The sequence below is a fragment of the Rhinolophus hipposideros genome (assembly GCF_964194185.1).
Source record: "Rhinolophus hipposideros genome assembly, chromosome: 4".
NCBI classification, from domain to species: Eukaryota; Metazoa; Chordata; class Mammalia; order Chiroptera; family Rhinolophidae; genus Rhinolophus; species Rhinolophus hipposideros.
The window spans coordinates 62,476,668-62,504,432 of NC_138050.1; the positions used below are offsets into that span (position 1 = coordinate 62,476,668).

The 27,765-nt window shown below is 43.3% G+C and overlaps 1 protein-coding gene across 2 annotated transcripts in view; it reads right to left on the reverse strand.

The window, feature by feature from the left end:
* Positions 1–222: 222 nt before the first annotated feature.
* UBAC2 (UBA domain containing 2) overlaps positions 223–27,765 on the reverse strand; it is a 163,697-nt gene continuing 136,154 nt past the window's right edge. For both annotated transcript variants that reach the window (XM_081046498.1, XM_081046497.1), the window contains 2 exons: positions 15,033–15,155; positions 223–1,528 (listed from right to left, as the gene is read on the reverse strand). In XM_081046498.1, coding sequence (XP_080902624.1) covers positions 1,421–1,528; positions 15,033–15,155 — 231 coding nt within the window. In that variant the 3' untranslated portion in view covers positions 223–1,420. The remainder of the gene's footprint in view (positions 1,529–15,032; positions 15,156–27,765) is intronic.

Sequence of the window (27,765 nt, forward strand, 5' to 3'; positions counted from 1 at the left end):
GTCACTCAACGCCCATTCTGGGCAGCCCGATGGCCCAGACAAACCTAAGAATGGGCCTCACGGGGCCGGTCGTACTTGCAAGAACAAAATGGCTTCTCTCATTTAAAAAAAAGCACCCAAATCTTCTGAAGGCAGATGAGCCGTCTGGCATATTTTTTGGTGGTAAATAACAGCCTAGAACAAAGTTTTATTTAGGTAAGTCTAGTAAAAAATACCAAAAAATAAAACACAATAAAAACTTTATTGTAAGTATCATACATGTCCAAATTTTATCAATTTGATATATTTCTGCTCATTTTGTGGAACACAATCGTTGCACGATTTCCTTAAGTCTCAAGGGTTACCCTGCTTTTGATCTTTTTATGCTTGTCCACCTCCGGCCTTCCCTTCCCACTTGTCTCTGTGACAGCACAGTCTGCGGTCTATGCACAGGTCCCGGTCAACCCCGGGGCCTGGGAGAACCCGCTTGCAGTGGAGCTGGCCCTGCGGCTGGTGGCCAAGATATACCGTCTTCTGTTCTAGCGCTGAGCCCGCACTGGGCGGGCCACTGAGCGCTTGGGTTCGGCCCTGTATTGCTCCTGCCTGCCCACTGCTCTTTGTTTTCGCTTTGTCCCACTCTCACCCCTAGCCTCAGTAGATAACTGTGGATACTCTGAGCAAAACTAACTCCAGTTAAGTTGCATGGAGCACGCGAGAACCTAGATTTGGTAATTGAGTATTAGCGTTAATTTTTAACGGAAGTGGGGAGAAGGCCTTCCCTGGGTAGGAATGACCGAAGAGCGCCGAGTGGGACTTACTTCTCTGCTTCTCCCTCCTCACCTAGGCCCGGCCAGCGCTGTGCACGGCAGAGGTATTGCTCACCCCTCGGGAGTGTGGATGCTGAACAGCCACTGGGGTTTGAAAGCAAATTTGAGAAAAAAAATAGTGATGACAAAAGTCCACAAGGAATAATCTGACATGTCCTTTCTGAGTAACAGCCCCCTTTCTCCTTTTACAGCATTTATGAAGGGCTATAAGGTAGGATGATGCATTATAATAAAAACAATAAGATTACAATAGCAGTCATTTCCCATCTGGAGTGCTATTCAACTGCTTTCCGATTATCTGCAATATTAATGCATTCTAAACACATTAGAAACAAGTGATGATTCTCCAAACGAAGGAAAAGACCCAATAAGAAAATGAAGATAGAAAACACATGCTAATTTAATGACAAACTTATTTGAGAGTATTGAAACTCATTTTCAGTACTCAACAGTAACGTGGAATTAAGGGAGAGGCAGTGGGGCCACCCTGTGCCCAAGGGGACACTGAGAACAATGCGCGAGAATGCTGGGCCCTCAGGCTGACGTGGGAGTGGGAACAGCGCCCGCCCGCTGTGGTCCGCGGGTTGGCCACTCCACTGTCGTCTGCCGGGGCTTCAGTGCTGTAACAGGAAGTTGGTAGCCACATTTAGGTCATTATTTGAAGCTCTCAGGGCTTCCAAAGCGTCACCTCGGGAAAATCCCATCTCCATGAGCCGGGCAACCTGAACAGAAACAAAAACCAGAAACCTGATGAGGCTGACGACACTGCCACTAATACACTGGCCCCCAAATGTTCTGCATGTGAGTTTTGTAGAACAGGCTAAAAAGCAAACTACTTTTCATTTCAGTGTGAAAGCCGATGTGTAAAAAATCATTAGTAGGCACATTTTAAAGTGGTTACTATACACAGTGGCACCTTGGTTTTCGAACGTCATCCGTTCTGGAAGACTGTTGGAGTTCTGAGACGTTCGAAAACCGAGGCACAGTTTCCCCATAGAAAATAATGCAAAATGGATTAATACATTCCAGACCTAAAAAATCAACCCCTAAAACTGCAAATTTAGCATGAATTTTACTATCTAATGATACCATAGATCCATAAAATTTACCGCGTTTGTAAACCAACATGTTCGTCAATGGAAACATTCGAAAACCAAGGTACCACTGTAGAGCCAATAGACACATATTATCTCATTTAATCTTCCTTTTAGACTGGAATGAGGCTGGGGGTGCCAAGTGACCTGCCAGGGTGAGCAGAGGGTGGCTGAGCTTGTGGGACTGCAAAGCAGGTCTGCATACGCAGCCCCGCATTCACCTGCCTCCCAACACCTTCAGTGTCAAATGTGATTTCTGAGAAACAACTTATCAAATCTCATTTCCTAATGCATGCCAACAACTGGTTAACTGAAGATTTACTCCTGACGCTGATGATAAAAATACCTTTAAGTTCTTGGCATCACACAGCCAGAGATCACATTAGTTGCCATATTTGCTGAGTCCCCTGCCCTGTAGGCAGTAGCAGCCAAGTGCAAAGTGGGGTGGCATAGGGGCAGAACCAGGGGAAGGACGCAGCTAAAGCCACAAGAGTGGGGGGACGAGGCTTGCATTTTTCTGACCACAAATCCTGAATCTGTGAACACAGAGGTTTCCTGCACTTTTACAAACAGGCAGTCTCCAATGTCAAAATAGATAAGAGTTACTCAAGTTTATTTATAACCTATTTTCCCATTTAAAAATGTAGAATAAAAATATTGATGAGCCTGGATGAGCCAGACATCAAATTTTTTGTACTTATATTAAACTATACTACATTTGCAATAATATATAGTGAAACATGAGATTCTTAACAAATGTTGAGAGTTTTCAACGTGTTGGTGAAAGAGGCTTCTGTGGGCTGACTGAGGACTCAGTCACCATTTCTAATCTTCTTTCCTGCAGAAAACCATGTGCTTGGTGCTACCCAGTGGAAAGAGAATGATAGATATTGTCCTCCTTGCCTCTCCTTCTCCTGCTTAGGGGAGTCAAGCTGTGAGTGTGTGTTGTGGGGGGGAGCGTGGGAAGGCTGGAGGACAGAGCAGGGTGTGGGAGGAGAGGAAGTGGTGGTCAGTGGGGGGGAGGGGATGTGGAGTAACATCTCGGGCACTGCCCAGGCTCAGATCCCCAGACACCTGGCCCCTCAAGAAGCCTTAGGGAAAGGTTAACCCAGCTGAGGAAAGAGGGCACACAGGGGACAATTCTCAGAAGCTGGGGTTCTAGCCAGTGTTTTTCAAACTGAGACTGTGATCCCTCATTAGTGGGTCATGAACAGTTAGTGGGCTAGGATTAAAGAAATATGTGTGTAGTGAGGGTCTTCCTTCCATAAAATTTCCTTTCAGTTCTTTATGTTCACACATATGTTTCTACTGGGCTGCATGTCTTACTGTGGGCTGTGGTCAGAAACCTTCGACAGCTGTTTTCTAAAAGTAACAAGTCAATGCCTACAGGCGATTTCCAGCTCAAGTCCCCAGGTTGATGGATAGCGTGACAGAATGGCAGGAATCTTCTAGTTTTCTTTCCCACTCAAGGAAAGAATTGCCTTTTCCAGAATATCAGGGACATTCTTCCCTCACTGGCCAAGATGGAAAGCTCTTCCTCACGGGGAGCTGCATCTGCCTCTCACTAGTTGCCACCGGTGGGACTGCAGGGGTACTTATTTCGCCTGTGGAGTAACAGAAAACACTCCCTTCCCTTTTCTGCCGCCGCCCTCGCCGCTCGCTTCTCCAGGCCAGCACCCTGACTCCCGGTCCACCCCTGGCCCTGCGGCTGTGTCCCCCACCTGCTCTGGTGGCGTCTCCTCTGTTGGTAGGCTCTTTTCCTCTGCCATTGGTCTGATTAACCCCTCTCTATCTCAGGATCTCAGGCGCTTGGCCCTTTCCTGTGGCTCCCAGGCTAGGACGAAGCCCAGAGTAGAAGTCTCATGCCCCCTGACCTCTGCTCAGAGTTCCTCGCGGCTGTGACTTTTACTTGTGTTTGTAGGCTTGAGTGCTTCCCACACCACTCACTGAGAATGTGAGTTGCTTCTGTTCATTCCTGTGTGTTGGTGCCCAGCCCGAGTCCCTGCTCCAGTCTTTCAGTGCTTGCCCCTTTAAGCCACCTCAGAATATGGTACCCAGAACTGAGCACAGTACCGCTGGCATGACGCGACCAGCGCAAAGGGCAGCCAGACTGCTGTCTTCCTGCAATTGTAGCCCTCAGTAGAGGAATGCCTTAGTGGTGTGTACACATGTGTGTATGTGTGTGTGCGTGTGCCCTTGTGTATGTAGCTGCATTGTCCTGTGGTGGCCAGTTAAGTTGGAGCCTGCCAGAAACCCTCGGGTGTTTTCACATGAAATGATCTCAGGCTAGGCTTCTCAAATCCCACCCTGTAAGTTTATATTTGCTCTTCCAGGTTTAGGACTGTATACATCTATACTAAATTTCCTCTGATTGTTATCTAGCTGCGCAAAACTATTTTTAGTTTAAATTCGGTTGTATACTAGGCTAATCAGCCCCCACAAACTTATATCATCCCCAGATTTGATTAGCGAACCTCGACAATGCCAGCCAAGTTATCATTGATGGAAATGTTAAGCAGGCAAGACCAAAGATAAAGCCCAGAACTCGCCAGAGAGCTCGCTTTCTAGTCAAGTGGATAATCAACATTTTGGGGGGGGATCTTCAGTTTCAAACCCACTTCACATTATTATTATCTGTTGCGCACGTCACCAACATATCTCTGAAGGTGACGAGATGTTGTCAAATGTCTTGGTGACATCCTGTATCGACAGGACCAGTTTGGTGCCTTCAGACCACAACACTCCTTAACGTTCACAAGGCATCTGCTTGGTAAACTATTTTAGGCTTCTGCCAGACATGAAACATCAATTTTGCCATTCAGTTCTCAGAATCCACTTTTCCTTTTCCTTCAGGTCATTTCAGACTGTTACTCACTTTGCCTCCTCTGCCCTGAGAGCACACTCGGGGAGGGGGCTACAGTTAAGGGCTACTGTCTTTAGTCGAGCCAACGCAACCCAGTGAGGAGGTGGGCAGCTCTCCCTGCCCTCTCTGTGTCACCCACAAATATGACACCACGGCCCAACAGCTTGGCCATTCATAATGACCGAACAGCATGGCAAACACACTCATGGTCACGCTTTTGGCACGTTTTGTATTATACTTGAAGCATAGCTAAGGACTGGCTGCTTCTTCGCACCTGGCAGGCAGGACAAATGTTTGGCAAATTATGATTTATAATCTGCAGTTACTCCAGAAAATGCTGACGGTGAGCTGGCCACACAGGCACCAAGGCAGAGCAGCGGCACCGTAGCAGGCCCCAGGCCGTGCAGGCCTGCCCCGCCCCAGAGAGGGAAAAATCCCTCAGGTCTGGGATGGCTGGGGTGTGTCCTAGGTCCTAAGTGATGCCCGTGAGGCTTCTGAGTTCATTCTCTCTCACACACAAACAACTACCATCGCTGATTTTGATAAGTAAGCTGGGTTTCTTGCAGGTCTTTGCTGAAGAGTGTGTTTGCTGTTACAAAGTTGCAGAGGCTGGCTGTTCATTGTGGCTTTGGAGCTTTTTGTGTTTTTTAGGGGTGAGAAGACAAGTGTGATTGGAAAACTTTCATTGCTGGTACTCTGACCAGAGGAAGAAACCGAGGAAGTAGAAAGAGTGTTAACAGAGTTGTTCTTTTTAAAAGCTGAGCAATTACACTAAGGAAAGGTATCAGTAAGTTTTCCCTAGTGTCCAAAACTGTAAACATCCAAGGAAAAATGAAATTGCATGCTTGGGCTTCAGTATGTGGATAATAATTAGCCAGAAAAGAGAAGAGGTAAAGAGAGAGGGGTTCCAACGGTGTTTCCTAACTGCTCCGGGTCCCGCAGTCGAGAGTCTAGATGGGGCCTCCACAGCCCTGAAAGATGGCCACGCATTCTACCTCTGTTCCTTCTTTGGGTGGCTCAGTGGAACAGATGATAAGGAACGGGGCATAACCCAGCAACACAGAGAACAGACATCTACAGCTCTCATGAATGGGACTAACAATTACTGTTGCAGACCTTAACGTTTATCTGTGCGGAAGGGCCAACTTGCCCAATCCTAGTGCAATCCGTTCCTGTTGCTGTGTGATATGCTCAGCCAGTGACACATGAGTTCCTGTGCTCAAATGGCAGAAAGAGAAAACTGAGGCTCATGCAGACCTGGGGTTAGGTAAGCAAAAGGTAGACAAGATTCCAGATTTCACAATTCCTTAAAATAAAAACCTAGGGGAGGATGGCAGCTGTTTTAGATCTGACCCAAGTGCAAGAGAATCATCCTAGCCATTGTTGCTGGCACGTGGGGACCCATTCAGTGGCAGGAAGAGCCTAAGCTCTGGAGTAAGGCTCCAGCTGGCCATGTAGTCACTGTGTGACCCCAGGCAGGGCACTAAAGTCTCAGCTCTTAGTTTTCTGACAGTTTTGAGGGTAAGAGAGGCACATGTGAAAGGCCTAGAACACTGAGGGGCACATAGCAGGCGCTCAGTAAGCATTACCTCTTATGAGATTTGTTATCCTCCTGAACAGCGACTGGGGCCAGGCCTGGGTGTGTGAAGATCCCTCCCTCTGAAACTCTCAGGCCTCAGTTCAGAGACTGACAACGCCGACAGTGTGACAAAACCACCCCTGGGTTTTGTTTTCGGCATTCACTTTAACTGCTTCCACTTTACTAGTTTTATATCCTTTGTTGGTCAAAGATGTGTCTTTTACAATGATCAAACACAGGCTTGTTTTCAGAGAGGGCCACGGCTAGCACGGAGTGGCTGGAGGAAGTCTCGGAAAGGACGTGCCACCCGCTCTGGGATGGTGCTTATTGTCATTAAGGGAGAGGCCGTGCTCCCCCAGATGCTAGGGACCTGATTAAACACTGGCCCCACAGCTAAGCATACCCACAGGTACACCCACCACCACAGCTCAACACAGCCATTTTTACAAACAAACGCAAGGGTATTTTGCTACCTATTCTAGCGCTTAAATAGCACAAACAAAAATTGGCCCGAGAAAACTAATGTGATAAGACCGAATGAAGTCAGGAAGATAGGAAAAGTCTTCTTTTTAAAAGGTGAGCGTAACATTCTAACAAAAAGGCCACTGTTGGAAACACCTTACTTTATATCTGTATAAGTTCTATATTCAATTCTGATGATCACATAATTAGCGGTATTTAGAGATATTTAGTCTACCTCCCTCCCCATCCAAAGCATGTATTTTATTAAATATATTAAATCACACCAAACACTTAACCTGTTTTCTCTCCAGGCTGTTTCCTGTCTTTTTGATTCAGCGATTGCAATGAGAACCATCTGTCACCTGATCAAATCTAACATCTAAGGGAAGAGAAAATCCCAACATAAAATCTCTTGATCTTATTTGACCAGAAGATACAAATACATCGTGATCAATTTAAACCAAGTTGTGGATGTCATGAATTCAGCGGGTCTTTATTGATTCTCCCCGCTGTTTCAAGGCTGGCCTGAAGCAACCACAGTGGGCTGGGCGTAATGACTTGTGGGATCTTTTCCTTGGCAGATGGTGAGCTCCGTGAGAGTGGGTACCATGTTGGCCTTTTTTCCACCCACCACAGGCTGTGCCACTCAGGAGGTGCTTGGGCATCGGTCAGAGAAGGAGTGTATGTTTAGCGATGTAAGTTCTTTAAGGAGCTGCCGGTCCATCGGGGGAAGACAACCGTAAGATGAGGAAGCTGGTGAAACACTTAGAATTCCAGAAAAGAAGATGCTAAGATAGAGACGTTTTCTGATTTAAGCAGAGTCAAGAGCAAGGCAAACGCATGCTTTGCATCTAAATCAGTACTGACGGGCAGGGTTTGCAGTAGTCTTGTGTAAGCCCTAGCAGTTGGTTTTGTTTTTTTATTTTTTATTTTTTGTAAGGCAAGTTCCTGACTTAAGCTTTGGTTGCCCAGGCATCTACTTCAATGATGGCTATCTGGAATAAACGCATTGCCAGCCACATTATTAGATAAAGAGTCAGGCTGCTTCCTCCACCCAGGGCTCCTTTGTTTTAGAGATCTTGGTTGATTTCAGTAACTGACCATTTATTTGGGCCAGTTGTTATTTTCTCTTCCAGCACTATAAATTCCCACTCTTATGTTTTAAATTCACCAATGAAGAGTAGCTCACGAAACCCTAGATCCCCAATAAAAGCAGAACCCCAGGGCCATACACACCAGCACGTCTCTCCCCACCCCTCCCCCCACCTTGTTCTCTCTCCTGTGGGCCTTAGTGTGTGGTCCCAGGTGTGCTGTGTAACTTCCAGGTCATATCAATAATAAACCTTTAGTTTTTCAAAGTTTCCTGATGATTATTGGTAGGCTGAGACCAGCGCAAAACAAGTCTGTTTGGAAAACTTTAAAAATGCCCCATAGGAATTTTCTAAAAGCATTTCCATCAACTGATTCCTTCTCTATTTCAGAGCACAGTAAGAACCTTCTTCCTCCTTTTGCTTGTGTATCACAGGAAAGTTTCTGTCTAAAAATTCTCACCACAAAACATCAGAATATTCATCTTGGTTTCTAGTCTAAAACCCTGAAACGATCTTTTTCTCTAACTTCTTTGAGAAACCAGGCGTAGTTGGGTTAATAGCCAAAAAGAGTGTGAACGCTTTTCCTGTCTTCCACATCAACTTATTCCTAATAGCTGAAGTTACCCAAACAGAACATCTTCAAAGCCTGTTTTCTCTAACTGAAAGCTTGACTTCCTAGAGGCCAGGATCAGAGATAATTCAACTTAAGGGATAGTAAGCAGAGGTTGGCACTGAGATTCCAGCTTAGACTCGTCACTGGTATTTAGACACATCTGTGGAACATGCCCTTAGCGACCTTCAACTCTGTGGCCGGTCTTCATCAGGGACCCCCTCCGCTGCTGGCCCGAGGCCCGAGGCCCCGGCTGCTGCAGCCCCAGGGCCGGCGTGACGTATGGGAACTTAGACAGAAGCAGGCACCACAACAGCATCGCCACCGTCACCTGACAGCACTCCAAAGCAGAACAAGGTGGGGTATATTTTCCCATAATATTTCCCATAAAGAGGGACCATGCTGAATGAGAAAAACCTACAGGATGAAGATAAATCCTTTCCTTTTTTTAAAAAAAACAACCCAAACATCCTCTATGACTAGGACATGTGTCCCTGCTATCTCAAGATAATTCTTATTGAAGAAAATAAAAGAGTTCCCACTTTGGCATTCTATTATACTTGCAATTCAACCAATTTTTGATACAAGTGAACACTGTCTTGTATCACTGGACATTGATTCCAGTGAGATTTATAGCAATTCCTGTTAGTAAAATACTCCTCTGCTTGTTTTGTTCAAATAAGACTGTGGTTTTCTTGAACTTCCCTTTAGCTACAGGAGTCAAAAACAAAAGGATTTTTGGGTTCTTACTTCCCAAATTCTGACGCTTTGCAGAAAGCAATACCAACCTGGAGGCGCCCGACCCAATCCCATGCTGGGTTGCCCGTTCATGGCAGGCAACTTCCTGGAGGCCACACGGCTCCCTGCCAGGTGGAACATCCCTGGCAGAAGCTACAGGAGATGCGGCTTCTCTTCCCCTCCCCTTCACTGTAACTACTACTTGGGCCCTCTGAGGGCACGCCTCCTCTCCTACCCTATTGCCCCTGCGGCAAGCTCACCGGCAGACCCTGCGGGTCAATGCAGCTCTATCCCCTATCTCTGGACCACTTTCTCCTTCTTAGAATCGCTGAACCCCTGTGATTACATCTCTCGGTGCGAGAACTGTTTGTGGTTATTTTATGTTCCTGCCGGGCTCCAGGCTGCCCAGTGGCCCCTTATCTTTGCTCTCTCCTGCTTGGTTCAGGTTTTGGTACTGAGAAGACAGACCCTCACTGCAGGCTGGATAAGCTCCTTTGCTTATGTCTTTTGTAGTGCCCAGTGGAATTAGGCACCCCTCGAAAGTTAGTTCATTCTTTGACTGCCACCCAGTATTTCATTCGAAGACATTTAACTTTGGTGTTTTCTTAAAAAACCATTTCCAGTCTATTAGCATTAGAGATGAAAAGGTCTGACATAATGCCACTCTCTAACACATTGTTAAGTGAAAACAAGTGTCCTTTTGAAAGAGAAGTCCACTAATCACAACTTCACATTCAGCCCTGCTCTAACTGCTGCCGAGACACCTTCTGTGTGTCAGGCTGTGTGTCGGGTAAGAAACAAGGAAGAGATGGTATCAGCTCTCAAGGTGCTCACTGTCTACTGGGTGAGAAAGATAACATACAAGTCCCTAGAGCAGAAGCACAACATGTGCCGCAAAACAAATACATATTAGTGAGAAGCCTGTTTTCTAAGATGAGTATTTCGGAGTTTACTCATTGGGAGACAGTGGTGAGGACCCCTGAGATGGGAAGAGAACCTCACTGAGATTTAGATTCTCTCATACTAAATACATTTGCTGTCTGTCAGGTAAGATTGAAAGTGTCTGTGTGCTTTGAAGCCATTCTCTCTCACGTGGGCCACAGGATATTTCAGAGGACATGACTGGGATCCACACTAGGGGTGTCATGTGTTATAAACGTAGTAAGTGGTAACAAATCTCGTCTGGGCAACAGTCTCGTAAGCACCCCGACTATAACATGCTTCCCGGGCAGGGTTGGAAGCCATTACAAACGTAGCTTTGGTTATAATACACCTTTCCCTCCATGTCTAGTGCGTCCTCCTGGGAAACTCGATGATGTAATTGTTTCAAACCTTGTCACAGTTCTTTAATGCCTACAGCATAAAGCAGAAGTCCACGTGATCAAAGGCCATTGGGGGGCCTGTCCTGCCCCTTCCCCGGACAGTGCCTCTAGTCACCCTCCATTCTAACCTCGTCCACCTGTGCCACCCCCAATTGGACACACTTTTCACCACGCCAGGTCTTTACAAATGCCACTGCCCCCAACCCTCCCAGCACTGGCCATCCTTCTGAGTTTTAATCGCATTGGAAGACTTCTACCTCGGTACAGCTGACTAGCGCCGTTGCCTTGCCTGGCTCCCTGCCCTGGGCTCTGCACCACGTGAAGGCAGGAAACGAGCCTTATTTATCTCTGTATTTCAAGAACCTAGTCCAGTGCTTAGCCCCTGCACAGCAGAAGAGTTGGTAACTGTTGGCTGAATAAAAGGCAGAACAGATGTGAATGGAAGACAGGACGTTGAAATTTGTTACCAGTCCCTGTTCATCTTCCTTTTGTTAAGTCCCAGCTTTGGGGTTAGTCTTAACTTCCTTGTCTGAATTTACCTGTGTGTCCCATTAAGCATTAACCGAAAGGTCATTTTCTAAGCTTAGGAAGGATTTGAGGGAGAGAAACTTGGTTAAGTTTTTTATCTTTTAATTAAAAAAAAAGAGAAGCCAGTATGACAATAATTATTTGTTAATTTTGAGTATGGGTATATTATAAAAATCCCTGGTTAAAAAAGAAAAAAAGGAATTGAAATACACACACACACACACACACACACACACACTTATTTTTAAGATAGTTGACATTTGATTATTAAAAAGTTATTGGGTGGTGCTTGGTTTTGGCTTTGGCATATTCTTAAAAGTGGCTGGGATAACATTTGCAAGGGCTGATGAATCGGCTAAGGGGTTGGGGGACTGCTCATTGAAAAATAGTAGGAGTGGATTGTGAAAAACTGAAAACCCAGAGGCTTGACAGTAGCAAAAGAACAAAAGGTGGCAAGAAATTTCTGTGGCTGTATATTAGACTAGTACTAGATTTAAAAAGGGATGCACGCTCTTTCTTAGAATATTCTTTGTTTTCAAAATAGATGGACTCCATTTCCTGTCTTAAACAATTCTCACTAAAATTCCTGAAGTATTTGTTTACATCTGAAAAAACTCAAATAATCATTTCTACTTTTTTTAGTTTAGAAAATTACGGTTTCTTAATGCATTAAAATTATATGACAGATATTAAATAAAGAAAACATAGCACATTTAAATGAAAAATTAAGCATAAAAACATTTTATTTGAGGTATCTTAATGTGTTACTAACAAATATTTTAGATAACGTCTAGCCTCAACAAACTAACCAAGACATTATATATTAACTATACATTTCTGAATGTTATTGTAAATGTCTCGAGGGCAAGAAGAATCTTGTTTATCTTCGTGACAGTTTCTCTAGCACCTATCACAAGAACTACCAAGAATCTACATAACAAATAATTCCCTGGGAGGACTCTGAGTCTTCATGCAGTAATGGTCTATAATGGCCAATTTCCAGGATAATCAAGAAACCCCAAGAAAACAAGACTTAGAAAATTAATGAATAAGGAAGCAGATGGTAAAAACAACCTTGCATGTAGTTATATCTTTTCATAACTCAGCAAGGAAGAAGTAAATGCTGTTTTACACTGATATTAACAACCTGTTAACCTCACTGTTGTCATTCTGGGAGGATCAAGGAAAGTGATTCATTAAAACACCCTAAAGAGTTCAACTGCACACATTCTCCTGTTATCTTTTTTTCCCCAAAGTGCCAAAACTAACAACTGTCTCACCTTTAAATACCTCATACAGTTAACGGCTGCTCAGTGAGCAATATGACCTGAGGTTCTATAAAGTAAACAGTAATAGACAAGGACTACATTTCTTTTCACCTGAATTTGAGAGTATCAGCTCAGTTTTTAACCTCTTACCATAAATACCTTACAAATGCTGAGTTATTGGGCTTTATTTTCTTGTTATGGGGATAACATTTTTCTAGAAATTCTCTATTGGAGGTGGAAGAGAACTATGGCTCTTCCATCCACTGCTCAGGCCTAAAGAGTTGCTGGAATGATCAGTCTGAACTGAGGCTGCAAGGGCGAGGGGCTCCATCAATTCATCAGGTGCCGTCCACTGGTTTCTTCTGAAAGGATTTATCATGGCCTAATGCAGGGGGCAGTGGGCGCCCTACCCAGGGACCCCTCTCGAGTTCCCGAAAAAGTCAGGACACAGCTTCGCTGCAGAGACTGGGTGACCTGGGTCTGAATGGCATTTGTTTACTCTGGGGACAGGAACGGAGGAGATGATGACCTGGGAGGTGTGACCAGCTATGAATTGCTGCCTGTGATTTGCTTTCATGAGAAGAGAGCATCATATGCAGGAGGAAATTTAAAAGTGTTATTATTGCAATGCTCTAAATTTACTTTTACGCATTTTTTAAAATTCTAGTTTGAAAGAATTTCCAACTTACAGAAAAATTTCAATAATAGACCAAGATCCCTGATTACTCTTCATCCAGACTGAGCAAATGTTGTTTTGCCACAGTTGCTTTTTCTCTTTCATTCTCTCTATACACACACACACTCTCACACTTATGTTTCTTGAGCCATTTGAGATTAAGTTGCATACATCATGTGTGTATTTTGTTTTCTAAGAACAAGGACAGTTTTTCCTATCCACAGTCAGCACAGATACCAAATCTAGAAACTTGACATTAATAGAAAACAATGAACTAACCTATAGTCCGATTTCATCAACTAACTCTAAAATGTCCTTTCAACAAAAAAAAAAAAAAAAAAAAAATGTTTCCAGTACAGAATGCATTCCAGAATCACACATGACGTTTACCTAGCATGCCTCCGTGAGTCTCCTTCAACCAGGAGCAGTCTGGGATATCAGTACTGCTGGAGAACACTGAGCAGGTCAGGTATTTTACAGAATGTCCTTCAAACTGGGACTGTCTGCTTTTCCTTTATAAGCAAACATGCATTTCTGCTGGTAACACATGACTTTTCAGGGCAAGCCCACAGTGGTCTTTGTTCCCAATATGGTAATGTAACCTCTAAAAACTTGGTGAAGCTGGTGTCCAATTTCTCTATATAATTACTAGGTTCCTTTTGTAATAAGTAACTTGCAGGTAGAGACTTTGAGATTATATAGACTGTTCTTCATGTAATGATGACTTTTCCCTGAATTTTTATTCTGATGGTTGCAAAACTTGAATTTCCAATACCATCCTTCTTTCTACATTACTTTCCATTCTATTGAAAGGAAAAGCATTTTCCTTACCCTTGAGGATATATGTATATAAGAATTTATTTGTCTATTAATGTAAGCATGACAACACATGGATTCTCCTCCACCCTCATGGATTACATTACAGTACTGTCCTTATTTATGCTGATGCTCAAATCTGATGTTTCTGCTATAGCCAGTGGGACTGCCCACGCTGGCTCCAGCACCGTTGTAGCATGCCCCTCAGTGATGGAGCACTTCCGTAATTCCTTGCATACGGTGGTTGGCCCAGGGTCACCTTGTGTCTTCCTTATCCTGGGCCTGGGACCCACCATTTCTCTAAAAAGGCTGGTAATGATTAGTGGGCAACAGTATTTAGAAACTAGATCTGGGCAGGAAGTGTGCTCAGTGCTTCTGCAATGCGTCTGATTCCTTTTGGTCGACAGAGCTAAGATACACGTACACACACACTTACTTATTAAATTGAGAGTTTACGATGATATCTCTAATTCCTATCCAACCACACAGGGTTCTTCCTTGTCCTCCCCTATTCTATAGTTTTATTTTCCTTCAACAGAAATCAACCTATTTCCTCATTTGCTCAAATCTATAATACCTACAATATAATTTCAGAATTGCTGTACGTATGCCACTATGAAAAATAAACCTACGAAGAGTTTAAGATTTCTTTGCAGTTTTTTTCTTTAGTCAGAGGGCATATTATGTTAGTAAGTTACTGAAATTAAGTTGCCCCCCCCCATGATTATATCATTTATTTAAAACACAGTTGGATCATTCATTTCTGTTGCTTTTTACTTTTACGCTAGTTCCTATCAATTTGCTTTTCAAATATATAAAACATTAACTTGATTCCTAAAGTCAAAACCATAAAAAGGTATACTCAGGAAAGCACCCCTCTCTCCCCATCCAGCCGCCTCCTTCTCTCCCACCCCTTGTAGGGAACCAACTTCAATCGTTCCTTACAGTTTTAAAATAAGTGATCACAATGTATTTGCTTTCACACCATGCTTTCCTCAAACTCATAGGACCCACAGTAGCCAATAAAGGCCCCAAATGTCTATTACTGCTATAGGTGGCAGTTTAAATGCTATCAAAACCTTTGTATTTATGTGCAAAATTTCTTTCAGGTCTTGTTCACCAAAACTGCTTTAAGTCTGAAGCACTGGTTTAGGGTAAGTACTAGGTGTTACCGATTACCTGTTCCTCAGAAACCTCCAGAGCAGGGGATGCTTGCTGTTCAGACCGTCGGCCATCCTGATAGTTTATATTTTGTCTCTGACGTAAAGGAGGGAAAAGACGATTCCAATTGATCATTCCTCCCTAAAAAGAGATCAATACACAATGATCAGACACAGAAGGGGCAGAACCATCATAATGTTTGGGAGAGCGTTCTCTTGCAAGGCAGTCACATTGACAGACTGAGAAAGAAAATGTCGTATTGATCTGCTGTATGCAAGCAATCCCACCACCCTTCAATCAATAGTATAAAATTGGCCCCGGCAGTAGGAGCGCAGAGAGAAGAGAAGGTAGCGGGTCCTGTTAAAGTAACTCATTCAGTTTGGCTCTGCAGATGTTCCTAACCTCAGCCCCACTGTGTCCCCACTGACATTGTCCCATCTCCAAAGACCCTACAGCACTCAGGGCTTTGATGGGTGTTACAGGAAGGACGACATGGAGAGGAGGCCAATTTACTCCCCAGATTAAAGACTTCAACGTGGAAAGTTAAACTGTTAAACATTTTAGAAGAAACAAGAGAATATTCTTTATGTCACTGGGATAGGAAAGGATTTCTAAAACAAAAATAAACCATAAGTAAAGAGATGGCTAAAAATTATTACAAGTAAGAACTTTTGTATGACTAAAAAAAATAAACAAGTTGAAAGACAAAGTACAGATTATGAGAAAATGTTTGCAACACATAACTGACAAAGAAAAATATCTTCAATATATAAAGAACACTTATAAATCAATGAGAAAAAATGATTCAAGAGAAAAGTGGGTAATAGATATGAACAGACAATTTACAGAAAGAGAAACCCTGAGTTAAAACATGGAGGAAGAGATGTCCAACCTCACTGGTAGTAGGAAATACAAGTTAAAACAGCAATATGTTATTTCATACCTACAAGACTGGAAAAAATAAAAAGGCTAACAATAGTAAGTATGGGATGATGTGAAGGAAATGGAACTCTATATTTTGTTGATGGGAGTATAAATTGGCATAAATATTTTGAACAACAATGTGTCAAGATCTAGTAAAACTGAGGCTGTTGTATGAGCCAGCAATTTCATCTCCAGGTAGCTACGAGTGCCTAATAGTGCATTTATGAAGATGTTCTGTGAAACACTGATTATGATATTAAGTAAGAAAATGTAAAAAATTGAACCATCCCTAAGTAGGGAAACAAATAAATGGTTCTATTATATAAATGATTATTATATGAACAGCCAGAATCTAGATGTTCGTGAATAAATCTCAAAAATACAATGCCTAATGAAGAAAAAAGTTGTATAAAAATATGTATATAAAATACCATTTATGTAAATTTTAAACATACTCAGAACAATAGTGTACTGTTTAAACGATTTTATGGATATCCAGTAGTGGTGATATCCCAGGGGATATTTGGAATATTTGGAGGCATTTTCGGTTGTCTTGTGGGGGTCTGGGAGTGGGGGACAGGAAGTGGTGCTGCTGGCACCTGGTGAGTAGAGGCCAGGGACACTGCTAAGTCTCCTACGATGTACAGGACGAACCTTACAACAAAGAACGGCCCAGACTGAAATGCCCATAGTGTCTCGGTTGAGACACCATGATACATACGCACGTGGTAAGACGCATGCACGCACAGGCATTAGGCATGACACACCAGGACAGTGGGAAGGGGAATGAACCTTTGAATCTGTAACATTTTATTTCTTCAAAGGGAGTGAGAGTGAAAGAGTAGGCAAAACAAAACAAAACCCCAATTTCTCTACTCCTGTGATAGTAAAAAAGTGCTTAAAAAGCAGAAAGTAACAGAAGCTCTAGGTTCTAAGATGTTTTGACACTAATCTGCTCTTTATGCAGGGTTAAATATGAGCCTCTACAAACAGGAAATGTTTCCTTCACTTTGTCTTCTTCAAAAGCAGTAACCACATATTTAAAAGAGGAAAAAGGAAACAGCAATATCTGTTATTAGTTGGTAGAGGAGATTTTCAAATGAAGCAATCTGCGTTTCAACAAGTTTTTCAGGTGATTCTGATGCTTACCCGAGTTAGAGAACCATGACTTTATCCTACTTTTGCGTATGTTTGAAATAATTATAATGAGAAATTTAAAAAATTAAGAGGCCATCCAAAATGGGTGTCAGTCTAATCCTCTGGGAAAAAAAGAAAAGAAATTTCTTGTGAAAATAAATGAATGGCTAAGTTCCCAACTGAGAGCAGTAAACGTTTGTAACCGTTTATCAAATGGAAGTCCCATAGCATAGAACTCCACCTCTGAAGGCTTTGGCAGCTTTTGGAATGGGAGGGTCAGGCAGTGTCTGTACTAAGATGTGCCTACATTGCGAAGCTCGGGCAGAAGAGCCCTTTATTAGCTTTCTGGGGGCTCGCAGTTCCCACAGGAGGGTGGGAGCGAGGCACAGGTCTAGTCTTGCTCACTTGGGGCTCATGGTTTCCTGAGGGGAAGGCAAGACATGCAGAAATGGAACAATCAGAACATGGCAAGGTGGTATATAATGAAGAAAGAAGCTGTGTGGCATCAGGCAAAGGGCCAGACACCTTCAGAGTGGGCACTGACCAACCGCAGTCAAAACATAGGGGTATAGCTGTGAAGAGGATGGGCACTTAGCTGAATTTTAGAGGATGAGGAAGATTTTAACAATGGAGAGGAGAACCAGGCATTTCTGTCAACCTGTTCAAAGACGGAACTGAAAATGGGTCTATCCCTACTCAAGGGGTCAAAGCAATGCTAAGGAGTAATGACAGAGGAACAAAAAGGTAGAGGAAGCAGAATGACAGAGCAGTCTCTAGAGCCAGAATACCTGGGTTCAAATCCCAGCTCTGCCACTTCCTGTGTGACCTTAGTTTTTTTTTTTTTTTTTGCTGGTTTGAGTTTTTTATTTGTAGGCCTTAGTTTTTAAAAAAGCTTTTCTGAGCCTCTGTAAGATGGGAACAATAACTATACTCACCTCATAAGGATATTATGAGAAATGAATGAGTTAATGCAGGCAGAACATTTAAAACAGTGCTTGAAGACTTCTAAAAGACTTCTGTTATACATCAGCTATATATATAGAAGGCAAGACAGTTTTATTTCTTGTCTTCCCAACTCGACTACAGGACCCTGGAGAGCTGCGATGGGGGTAAAACCTGTATGTACTCCCCAGGTGGCCAGTGCAGCTCTAAGCTCAGTGCAGCCTGAGCTGATCCCCCAGCCAAAGAGGTGTTCCGTCAGAGAGCAAAATGGAGAACAATTATGGAGTGGGTATTATGGACATAATAGTTTAGAACAATCAACATTTTTTCCAAAAGCATCCTTATCTTATCTTAAAAAGGTTAGTCATTGGGGAAAAAAAAAATCATCTTTTATTCTCAGTCTTTGGTGATCCGAAAGGCGTTTTTGAAGGCTAAGACAGGCAGGCAGGGCCACCTCCACTGTACCGTCTGTGGCTGGCTGCAGACCACGTCGGGAAGATTCTGGGGGAAGGTGTGGGTTCCTCAGTAGTGAGTTATGTGACTGTTCAGTGAGACCTGCCTCGGCACAGAGGAGTTGAGACAGCACCTATGTAAGGAATTACTAACCCTGCTACACACCACAGTTTTCCAATGTTCTTCACATCACGGCACACACAAAAATAGATATATTTGCATAACACACAGGACAGTCAAAGCTGTTTGCAACTAGCCTGGCAGCTTCAGGCCCTTCCCAGCTGCCCCAAGGACTGAGGGGATCAATATCTCAGCCCACCTGTGACCGTGACAGTGGCTGGGAAGTCCCACCCAGACCCTAAGGAGATACCTATTCCTCTCATGTGAGCAGTTTACAATGGGGATGACCCCCTGTGCCGTCCACTGCAGAAGCCAGACCGCCAGGCTCCAGGCTCCGTTAATTATAATTCCTAAGTATCTTTGGAATCCATCCATTTCTTTCTACACTCACTCTCACTGCCCTATTTTAGATCACCATCAAGGGTGGGGATGGCTTCAGAGAGGTTTTCCTAAGATACAAATCTTACCATGTCACTCCTGTACTTAAAACCCTATAGTGGTTCCCCACTGCCTTTTTATTAATCTTAAAATATTTATTAATTCATTAATAGCAATCACAAATTCATTACTTGCTGACAGTGCTTTTCAAAACAGAGAAAGAATTAATGGGAAGAATGTCATTGTTTTCAATTTTTGCCAGTCTTTTTTAATGTCTGACTTAATAGAAGATAGTTGGATTCTCCCAACTGCTTCTGCATTCAATTCTGTTACATGTCACTTTGGCTTTTGAGGTACATAAAAAAATTTAGCGACACACAGATACATAGTTAGGAAAAAAAGCAGAGTACAGCAAGAGCCTTTTCAGGTTACTGCAGATACTCTCCTTTGATACCATGCAAGTTCCCACTGCTTTAAAGGTACAAGCTGAATTTCACACTATGGCTTGCCAGCCTCCTGTTTACCACACTAATGGTCTTTCTCACCACTCTCCCTCACATTCTAGACTCCTTTCTGGGAGCCTTCTTTCATCCCCCATGTCTGGGGTTTGATACTCCTCTTCTGTGCTCTCGTATCTCCCTGTACATCTCCGCGGACAGCACTTAGTACGTTACACCGCGATTACGTGTTGGCTGGTTCGAATGCCACAGCGAGCTATAAGCTCCACATGGGCCAAGACTATCCATCTTGCCCATTTGTAGACTTAGCTTCATGTGGCACCTGGCATATATAAGTGCTTAAGAAATATCGCTGAATGAATCAATGAAAGCACAAATACACAGTAAAGCATAATGCTGAGTTAAGTTTTATGGAATTTTCTTCAGCAAGGGCCTTGTAATTAGTTGAAACACAGGGACCTACGTGGTAGGTTAATAATGAATGTCCGGATGGAGGGAGCTACAGCAAGGAGGCTGACAGAACAAAGCATATGGCTGACACATTTTGTAAGGACAGGAAGCACCATCGCCCTCTATCACAGGGACCAGCAGGTATGAGATCCACTGCTGGGAGACTGGTTGGTGCCAATGAAACTACAAACGGCAACGCATCATATAAGAGGGTATTTGTAATTCACCGTACTGCTTCCAAGTGGTCTTGGGAAGCTGCAGATTTCAGTGAGAATACGAATATGCATAGCTTCATTCATTTATCTTCTATGTGCAGTGTGCTGTACTGGGGCCAGGTAAAAATGGCTGCGACGCGCACAAAAATGACTAATATCCTACAACTCTGAAAGAACTTAGCTGAGTTGACAGAACAAAGGTACATGAGAAACAACATAAAAGGCACTGAGATTGCGTGTCATTAAGGACTAAGTGAGAGGTCTCTTATTAGACTTAGAACTAATAATAAGCACTACGATACAGAGAAAAGAAATATTACTAGAGGTTGCTCTCATCAGCGATCATAGCTTCATGGCAAAACTGGAAAAAAAATAAAAACAAAACAAACCCTACTACCACTGCCACACACACAAACTAGCAATACATTCATTCAGCACTTGGATAAAAGGGAGGGACAATTGTGAGGTGCAGAATAAATCCTATTACATATTTGGAAAACAACTCATTGGTAATGCCTTAAAAATAGGAAGAACAGAAGCAGTCAGGAACCTGGATTTAGCCATGTCACGTGAGGGGCCACACCCTAACATTTGAACAGTGTCATAAAAACAGTATATTACAACATCTTTCAGGCTGCTTAGCAGCAAGCAGTCTCAGCAGGACTTCAACAAAATGCCAGGCTTGTTTTATAGCTCTGTTTCATTTTTTCTTTGTGGTTTACCCAACTGACCAGTTTTGGGAGCTCAGATACTTTATATCAAGCATTTTTTCTCAGCAAAACAGAAAGCGGTTTCCATAGTAGTAAGATCAGGAGATGAAATACATCATTTTGCTTAGGTTTTAGAGCCTTTGGCTCGAGAGGTAACAGTTTCCGATGGCACTGGGGCTGTTTGCCACGTCTCTTCTTCCTCTTTCTTGCTCTGGTCAGCTAGAGTCCCAGAGGCTGTGGCCTTGCTTGTCCATTCCATTCGTGGGTTGGTGCTGGTGTGGGGACTGAAGTGGGGTGGCACTGAGGAGGGGGGCGGAGAGGAAGAGTTGAGAGAATCCACTACCAGGCTGCTAAGAGAATCCAATAGCCCAGGAAGCAACTCAACAGCTCGACTATTGCTGTCCCCACAGGAACACTTCAACTAGTGTGCGAGGTAACAGCCATGAGTCTCGAGTCTTGTGTTTTGAGTGGTCACTTTTCTCTTGAGAGGCCCAAGACTCCTACCAGAGCTGATCTGACTTCTCCTGAGACAATTTTAACAACAGGCTAAATTAGTTTCAACTTTAGCTGCAAACTCAAGAGACCCATGTATTTTCCCTATTTCAACAAAGTGACTGGTAAATTCCTGTTGGGGGTGTCACGGTGGAACAGGGGAAAAGACTGTAAAATGAACTGTAGGATTCAAATTTGGCTTCACTATTCACCCTGGTGCTTGGCTCTAGGTGAACGGTTTCGGCTCCCTGCTCTTTGGGGGTGACGACAAAGCGTGGTATCGGGAATGCCACGCTGAGCAATATGGAGAATGCTCAAATCTGTCATTATGAAAGGCTGGCTGACGAAACACTCTCTTCTCATGGTAACCCTTTCATCCAAGAAGAGTTATGATCAAAGACGTCCTCGCCTTTTTAGGAGGTTTGTTTTTGATTCTGGTAGAGAATGGAAACACTCAACCTTTCTGTGAAAAGGAGGTAGAAGTGAGGGGTGTTGGGGGAGACTGTGGATTCCTCACAGACCCAGACTCCGGGCGGCGAATCCGGCCCAGATAGATGACACCTATCTCTTGTTTTAAGGCTGTTTCACTATTGTAATTTCGTTTACATGCTCATGAACGCTGAACACAAGTTATGGTAAGGACTGCATAGGACAAGAACTCCAATATGGTTTCCGTGGAAATGTAAATGGAAGAGCATCTTTCAGCATGGGGATTACTGATTTCTACATTATATCTTTTGTTTCCCCCTTCTTTGTCTGCCAATGTTTTCGTCATGGTTTCCCTTCCTTAACTTTTAGCTCTACACAAAAATTATTAAAGTCAAAATTAAAATGAATTCTGGTACTTGTTACCAGGATGTGTTCTGGTTGAAGAAAAGGTGAAACTCGTTATTAAAAATGAGACTGGGGATTACTCAAGATTTCCCCTCCCTTTTTACATCTCCTGCCCTCCAGTCACCCATTTGCACATCTTCAGGGATTGTCTCTCATTCCCTTACTCGTCCTTCAACAGCACTATGCCAGGGAAGACTGCAATGGGAAGACCCACCTAATGTTAGGTCAGCACTGCCTAAATGCCGGGGGAATCTTCTGGACTCAGCTCTCTCCTTGGTACATCAAATCCAACCGATCCTGAAGGGCCACAGACTTTTCCTTTGAAGGGGGGCTGTCACTGTTTAAGTCCTTGTCCCAAACTGAGATTAAGCCAGCAGCCTCTTAGATGACACCACTGACGCTAACATGCCCGAATCCAATCTGCACAATACTGCCGGTGAGTCTGCATTATAAGCCCTCTCACAAAGCCACGGCCTCCACTGAAAATTGTATTGCATCACACGTATCTATTCTGTCCCATTTTGAAGGTCCTCTAAAACCAGATCCATCCTAAATTATTTCTTACTTCTTCCCTGCATGTCTCTTCCACTCATGGTCCCTCAACTATGTCTGTTCAAATGGTGCCTGTCATATAAAATACCCTCCCCTGGTCCCTCTCACCACCCTTCCCCCTGCCAGTTTGTACAGGGCCCAGCTCTGGTTTTATGCCTGTAATTAGCTTCTTTTGACAATCCAAGTCCTTGCTGCTCTCCCCACTTTGCCGAACTTCCACAGAACTCAGTCAAGCATCTGTAAAATGGAAAGCTAGACTAGATGATCCTGAAACTATGAGTTACCTCTTTCTAATCGGTATATTAAAGATTATCTGAAGCCAAGCAGTTCTCTCAAAAAGAGGTCTTCACTGTTCCAGTAGGACCCTTCCGGCCACCTGCCAGAGCTGCTGCAGGAGGGACCCTTAGGCAGACACCAGTCTAGAGAACCTCCATTTGGGGCACTTCTGTACTTACTCAGGAGTGCTACCTGCACTATCAAGGATCTCTAATGAGCCATGGCCTCCTCGAGCAGTCGCCCTACCAGAAGTACAGCAGTAGAGAGTTTATAAATTAGGAACTTCTCCGATACGGAGAAGTAAGGTGCTGTGCAAGGACCTCGCTCAGCCCGACACCCGTGCTCTGAACCAGATCGTGCCCACGCCTTCAGCCTCAGCACTCGGACACCCAGGTTCAACATGCATGCACACATCATTATCACTTAAAAAGTTATGATTTTTAAAAATCTCAGTATTGCTAATCAGTGCTCTTATCTCGGACGGGAGGTCATGACTCACTAGTCTGGAAATTCCTGGGCTCCTGCTGCTTTATTTACAAAACCACATCTGTCACCCGCAGCATCGGGCTGCAGGGTCTGAACCTGGGATTGGTTCCATGAAATTCAAGGCTTCCCAAGAGGATCAGGACTTTTCCTGAGAAACTCGCAGGTACCCCAGTGGTCTGTCCTGTCTAGAATTGTTTTCTGGTTTTGAAAACCCATAGGGATGGCTTTTTAGGGGGAGGAAAACTCACAAAATGATTATGAGGACAATTTTTCTAATATACCCCTGTTTAGCATTATATCTGCTGTAGGGTACCTCTCTGAATTCATTCATGGTTTGGAAAAGTGATTAATAAATGATAAAAGAAGAAAATATGAAAAGGATTAGGATTGCTTATAACTTCTCATCTCTCCAACAAAATACTGAGTACGTCATCAACATTTACTGAGCACGTTTTCTTAAATACCATGAGATTGTGCCACACTCTTCTTTCTCATGAAGATACCAAGGTAGAATGGAAAATAGAAATGATTTTGTCGAGGTCACTTAATGAGTCAGTCTTGGAAAAGGATAAGAATTTAGATCGATCCTTTCTGTTCTGAATTTTGTCAAAAAGGTTGGTATGATCAACTACTAGAGCACCAAAAGCATAACCATAGTTTCTGCAAGGAGGTACAGATTGAGATAAACAGCCTACCTTTAATTTCACTTGAAAATGGAGTTCTTGCACCTAATTTTCATTTAGTTTGCAGATTTTTATCAACCAAGCACTAGTAATTTATTCCACACCTGATACTACACACTTTATACTCTTAAAAGAAAAAAGTCATAAAAGAACTAGCTCTAACTGATTAGATTGCTTTGTTGACAAGGCAGCACAGCAACTTGACAAGAACAGTTTTTAAAAGAAATTGCACCAAAAAGTGAAAGAGTGAAACTAAAAAGAAAAAGTGCTGAGAAGTGTGCCACATACGCGCGTGCTGTCTTTAAGGGTGCTTGGGTTAATCTAGGCTGAGAACTTGCTCCCTTTGGATTCAAGGTGGACTCTGCTACACAGACACACACACACAGATACACACACACACACACCGACACACACAGAGACACACACACAGAGACACACAGACATACACCGACACACACACACACCGACACACACAGAGACACACACACAGAGACACACAGACATACACTGACACACACAGACACACACAGACATACACCGACACACACGTACAGGTATGTCATTTTCAGGCTCCACTCAGAATGCACTTCACTTCCTCCAGATACTACTTCTTGACCTTCAGTGGCTGGGCTAGGAGTTTCTTCTAGAAGACCACTCATGACATTTTATTGTAATTGGCTGTTTTTTTTTACTCTCAGCTCAGGGAGAGGAAGGATCATTTTGTCTTGTTCATTGTGGTACTCCCCAGAACTGGCCGGACATTAAATATATTTTGTGGAAAGGATGTGAATGGAAATTATATATTGGTGAGGGATGCCAAAAGGTGAGTAAGAAGCTTACCCAGACAATGAGCCAGATGAAGGGGCCAATGATAGAAACTGGTTCGATGGGATGGCACTTGTCAGCATAAAGGTCTACCAGGTGGGTGTCACTATGTAAACACATGAGGGATAATCATGCATGGACCTCAAAACCATGAGGCCAAGTGAAAGAAGCCAGTCACAAAGAACCAGATAGCATATGGTTCCATTCATATGAAGTGTCCAGAATAGGCAAATCTATGGAACAGAAAATAGATTAGTGGTTGCCTAGGGCTACAGAGTTGGGAGGATTGGGGAGTGATCGCTAATGGGTACAGTTTCATTTTTGGTAATAAAAATGTTCTAAAATTACATATGGTGATGGTTGTACAACTTTGTGTCTCTACTAAGAATCACTGAATTGTATACTTTAAGTAGGTGAATATATGCTTGGTGAATTCTATCTCAATAAAGCTAGTAAAAAACCTTAAACATGTATTGAGAACCTGAGAGCACTTTTAATACACTAAAAATAGTTTACTAAATTAAAAATACTTGATTAATGATAGAAACTCTCATGATTGGCAAGGCAGATGTGACTCATAATAATGCATATGTTAGATGTTACCTAACCACTGTTGCTGGGGTGGATAAAGAGAGAAACAATTTTCACAGCCACAAAACGTTACTAAGAGAGGGTGAGAGAGTAAGTACAGCTAACTCAATTCCACCAAACACTGAGAAAATAACTGAAATGCATGTGTGAATAATGGTGAGGTGCGGAAGGCATACGCATCTCCATTCCCTGCAGGTCTAACAGACGGCTCAGGGATCACCAGGCTGCAAACACTGGGCCCAATCAAGTGAAGAGGTCACGAAAAAATTAGCACCAACTGACTTCACTGATTTGACAAAATTCCCACTTAGCTTCTACCAAACATGACGCATTCATAGTGGGCTTCACCTTAATTCTACTTCTAAAGTAAATGGAGATTTACTTTAGAATGGAGCAGTAGAAATACCTTATGGGAAGTTTTATCACCAAGTTTATATTGTGGTATATACAGGAATACCTCGGGGATATTTCACCTTAACAAAGCGGGTATCACAATAAAGCGAGTCGTTATCTTTTTGCTGATGGAGGGTCTTGCCTTCAATTTGTAAAAAATGCAACGTGTGAAGTGCAATAAAGCGAAGTGCAGTAAAAACGGGGTATGTCTGTAACATCATGATCATCCACCAACAGAAAAAATGGTGCTCACACAAATGTAGATGACCAAAACTCAGAAAGAATTCAGACCTCTTAATAAAAAGTTGTTCTGAAAGTTTCCTGCTACAAAATCTTCTAGAGCAGGGGACTGCAAAGAGTTTTTGTAAATGGTCAGATGGTAAATTTTTAGATTTTGAGGACCAAGAGGCAAAATCAAAGATATTATGTAGGTACTTAAAGAACCACTGAAAATGTAAAAGCCATTCTCAGCTTTGGGTTTGGCCCATAGGCCATAGTCTACTGACCCTTGTTCTAGAGGTGACAAGTCTGTAAGAGCAGGAGCTATCAGGCAAGCTTCTAAATCAGGACTCTCTCAAACTTACTGAGACCAGCAAACAGATGCCCAGTGCTGTCATAATAACTAATATTTGACAGGTCTTTCTGGTATATAAAGTAAGTTTCTATAAATTATTTTATCCTCATGACAACCCTGTTAGATAGATTGTATAAAGATCTCCCTGTCAACCCAGGGTTGATCCCTTAACTGAGAATTCCTTGCTCTTTTCATTTATATCCTGCTGCTTTTCCATTGTGAGCATATGGCTTCTTCCATTGTGACGAGCAAAAGGAGGGAAATACGTGCTGAGAAGTGGTGGAGACTCAGGCAGCAGCCCCACTGCTTGAATGTCCATTGTTATAGGTGATTTCAATGACTTCTCTGGAGATCTGAAAACAGCGGCTCTGCAAAGCCTCACTGTGGCCATTTAGTATCATCCAGTGAGCAAAGGACACCTCACCGCCACGAATATCCTGAAAACACCGAGCCCTCATCATCTCCCAGAGGGTCTTCTTTCTCCAGAATCACCTTTTCAACTGATCGTTCATATTATGGCCAAAATAATCTTTCTTAAAACAAATCGAACTTACTCTCCTACTTAAAAGGTTTCAATGACTCATGACCTTTTGCAGGACAAAGGAAAAACAACTCGTAGAACCCCTATGTCCTGGCCTCAGCTTTCTCCAGGGCCTCATCTTTCATTGCCTCTTCCTTTGGGAAACCCTGTGCTTAGGCAAATATAATTACTTGTTGTTCCCACAGCTGTGTGGAAGCCCTGTGCTTTTCCCACCAGGTTCCCTGGGCCTGAAACTCCTACCTCAGTGCTGGCCTTTTTGAGATTCCCCTCAACCACACAGGGCTTTCTCGTCTTGCTGCACACAAACCCCAGTAGAAACCCAGCACTAGTATCGACTCCTCTGTCTTCCCCTCGTGGGCTGCCAAGTTCTTGAAGGTCAGGGTAGTGTCACTCACTCTCTCAGGGCTGCGCACTACAGCAGAGCCCAAAGAGACATCAATAAGTAAAACACAGCTCCTGTCCTTCAAGAGCTCACACACCACTTGCTGAACGAATAAAACACAACCTGTGCAAAGTTATGTAACGGCCCCGGCAGTGGAAAAATAACCCACAGCTGCAAGTACCAAAATGACTCTGAGATGTCACCAACCATGGAGCCAGCAACTCCGTTCGGGGAAGAGGACTGAATCTGAGAGCCAGGAGCTGCTGGGAGTAGAGTTAAAGTGTATCTAACATGCCGCCCCGATATACATTTACAGAAAAATGCGAAAACTAAGG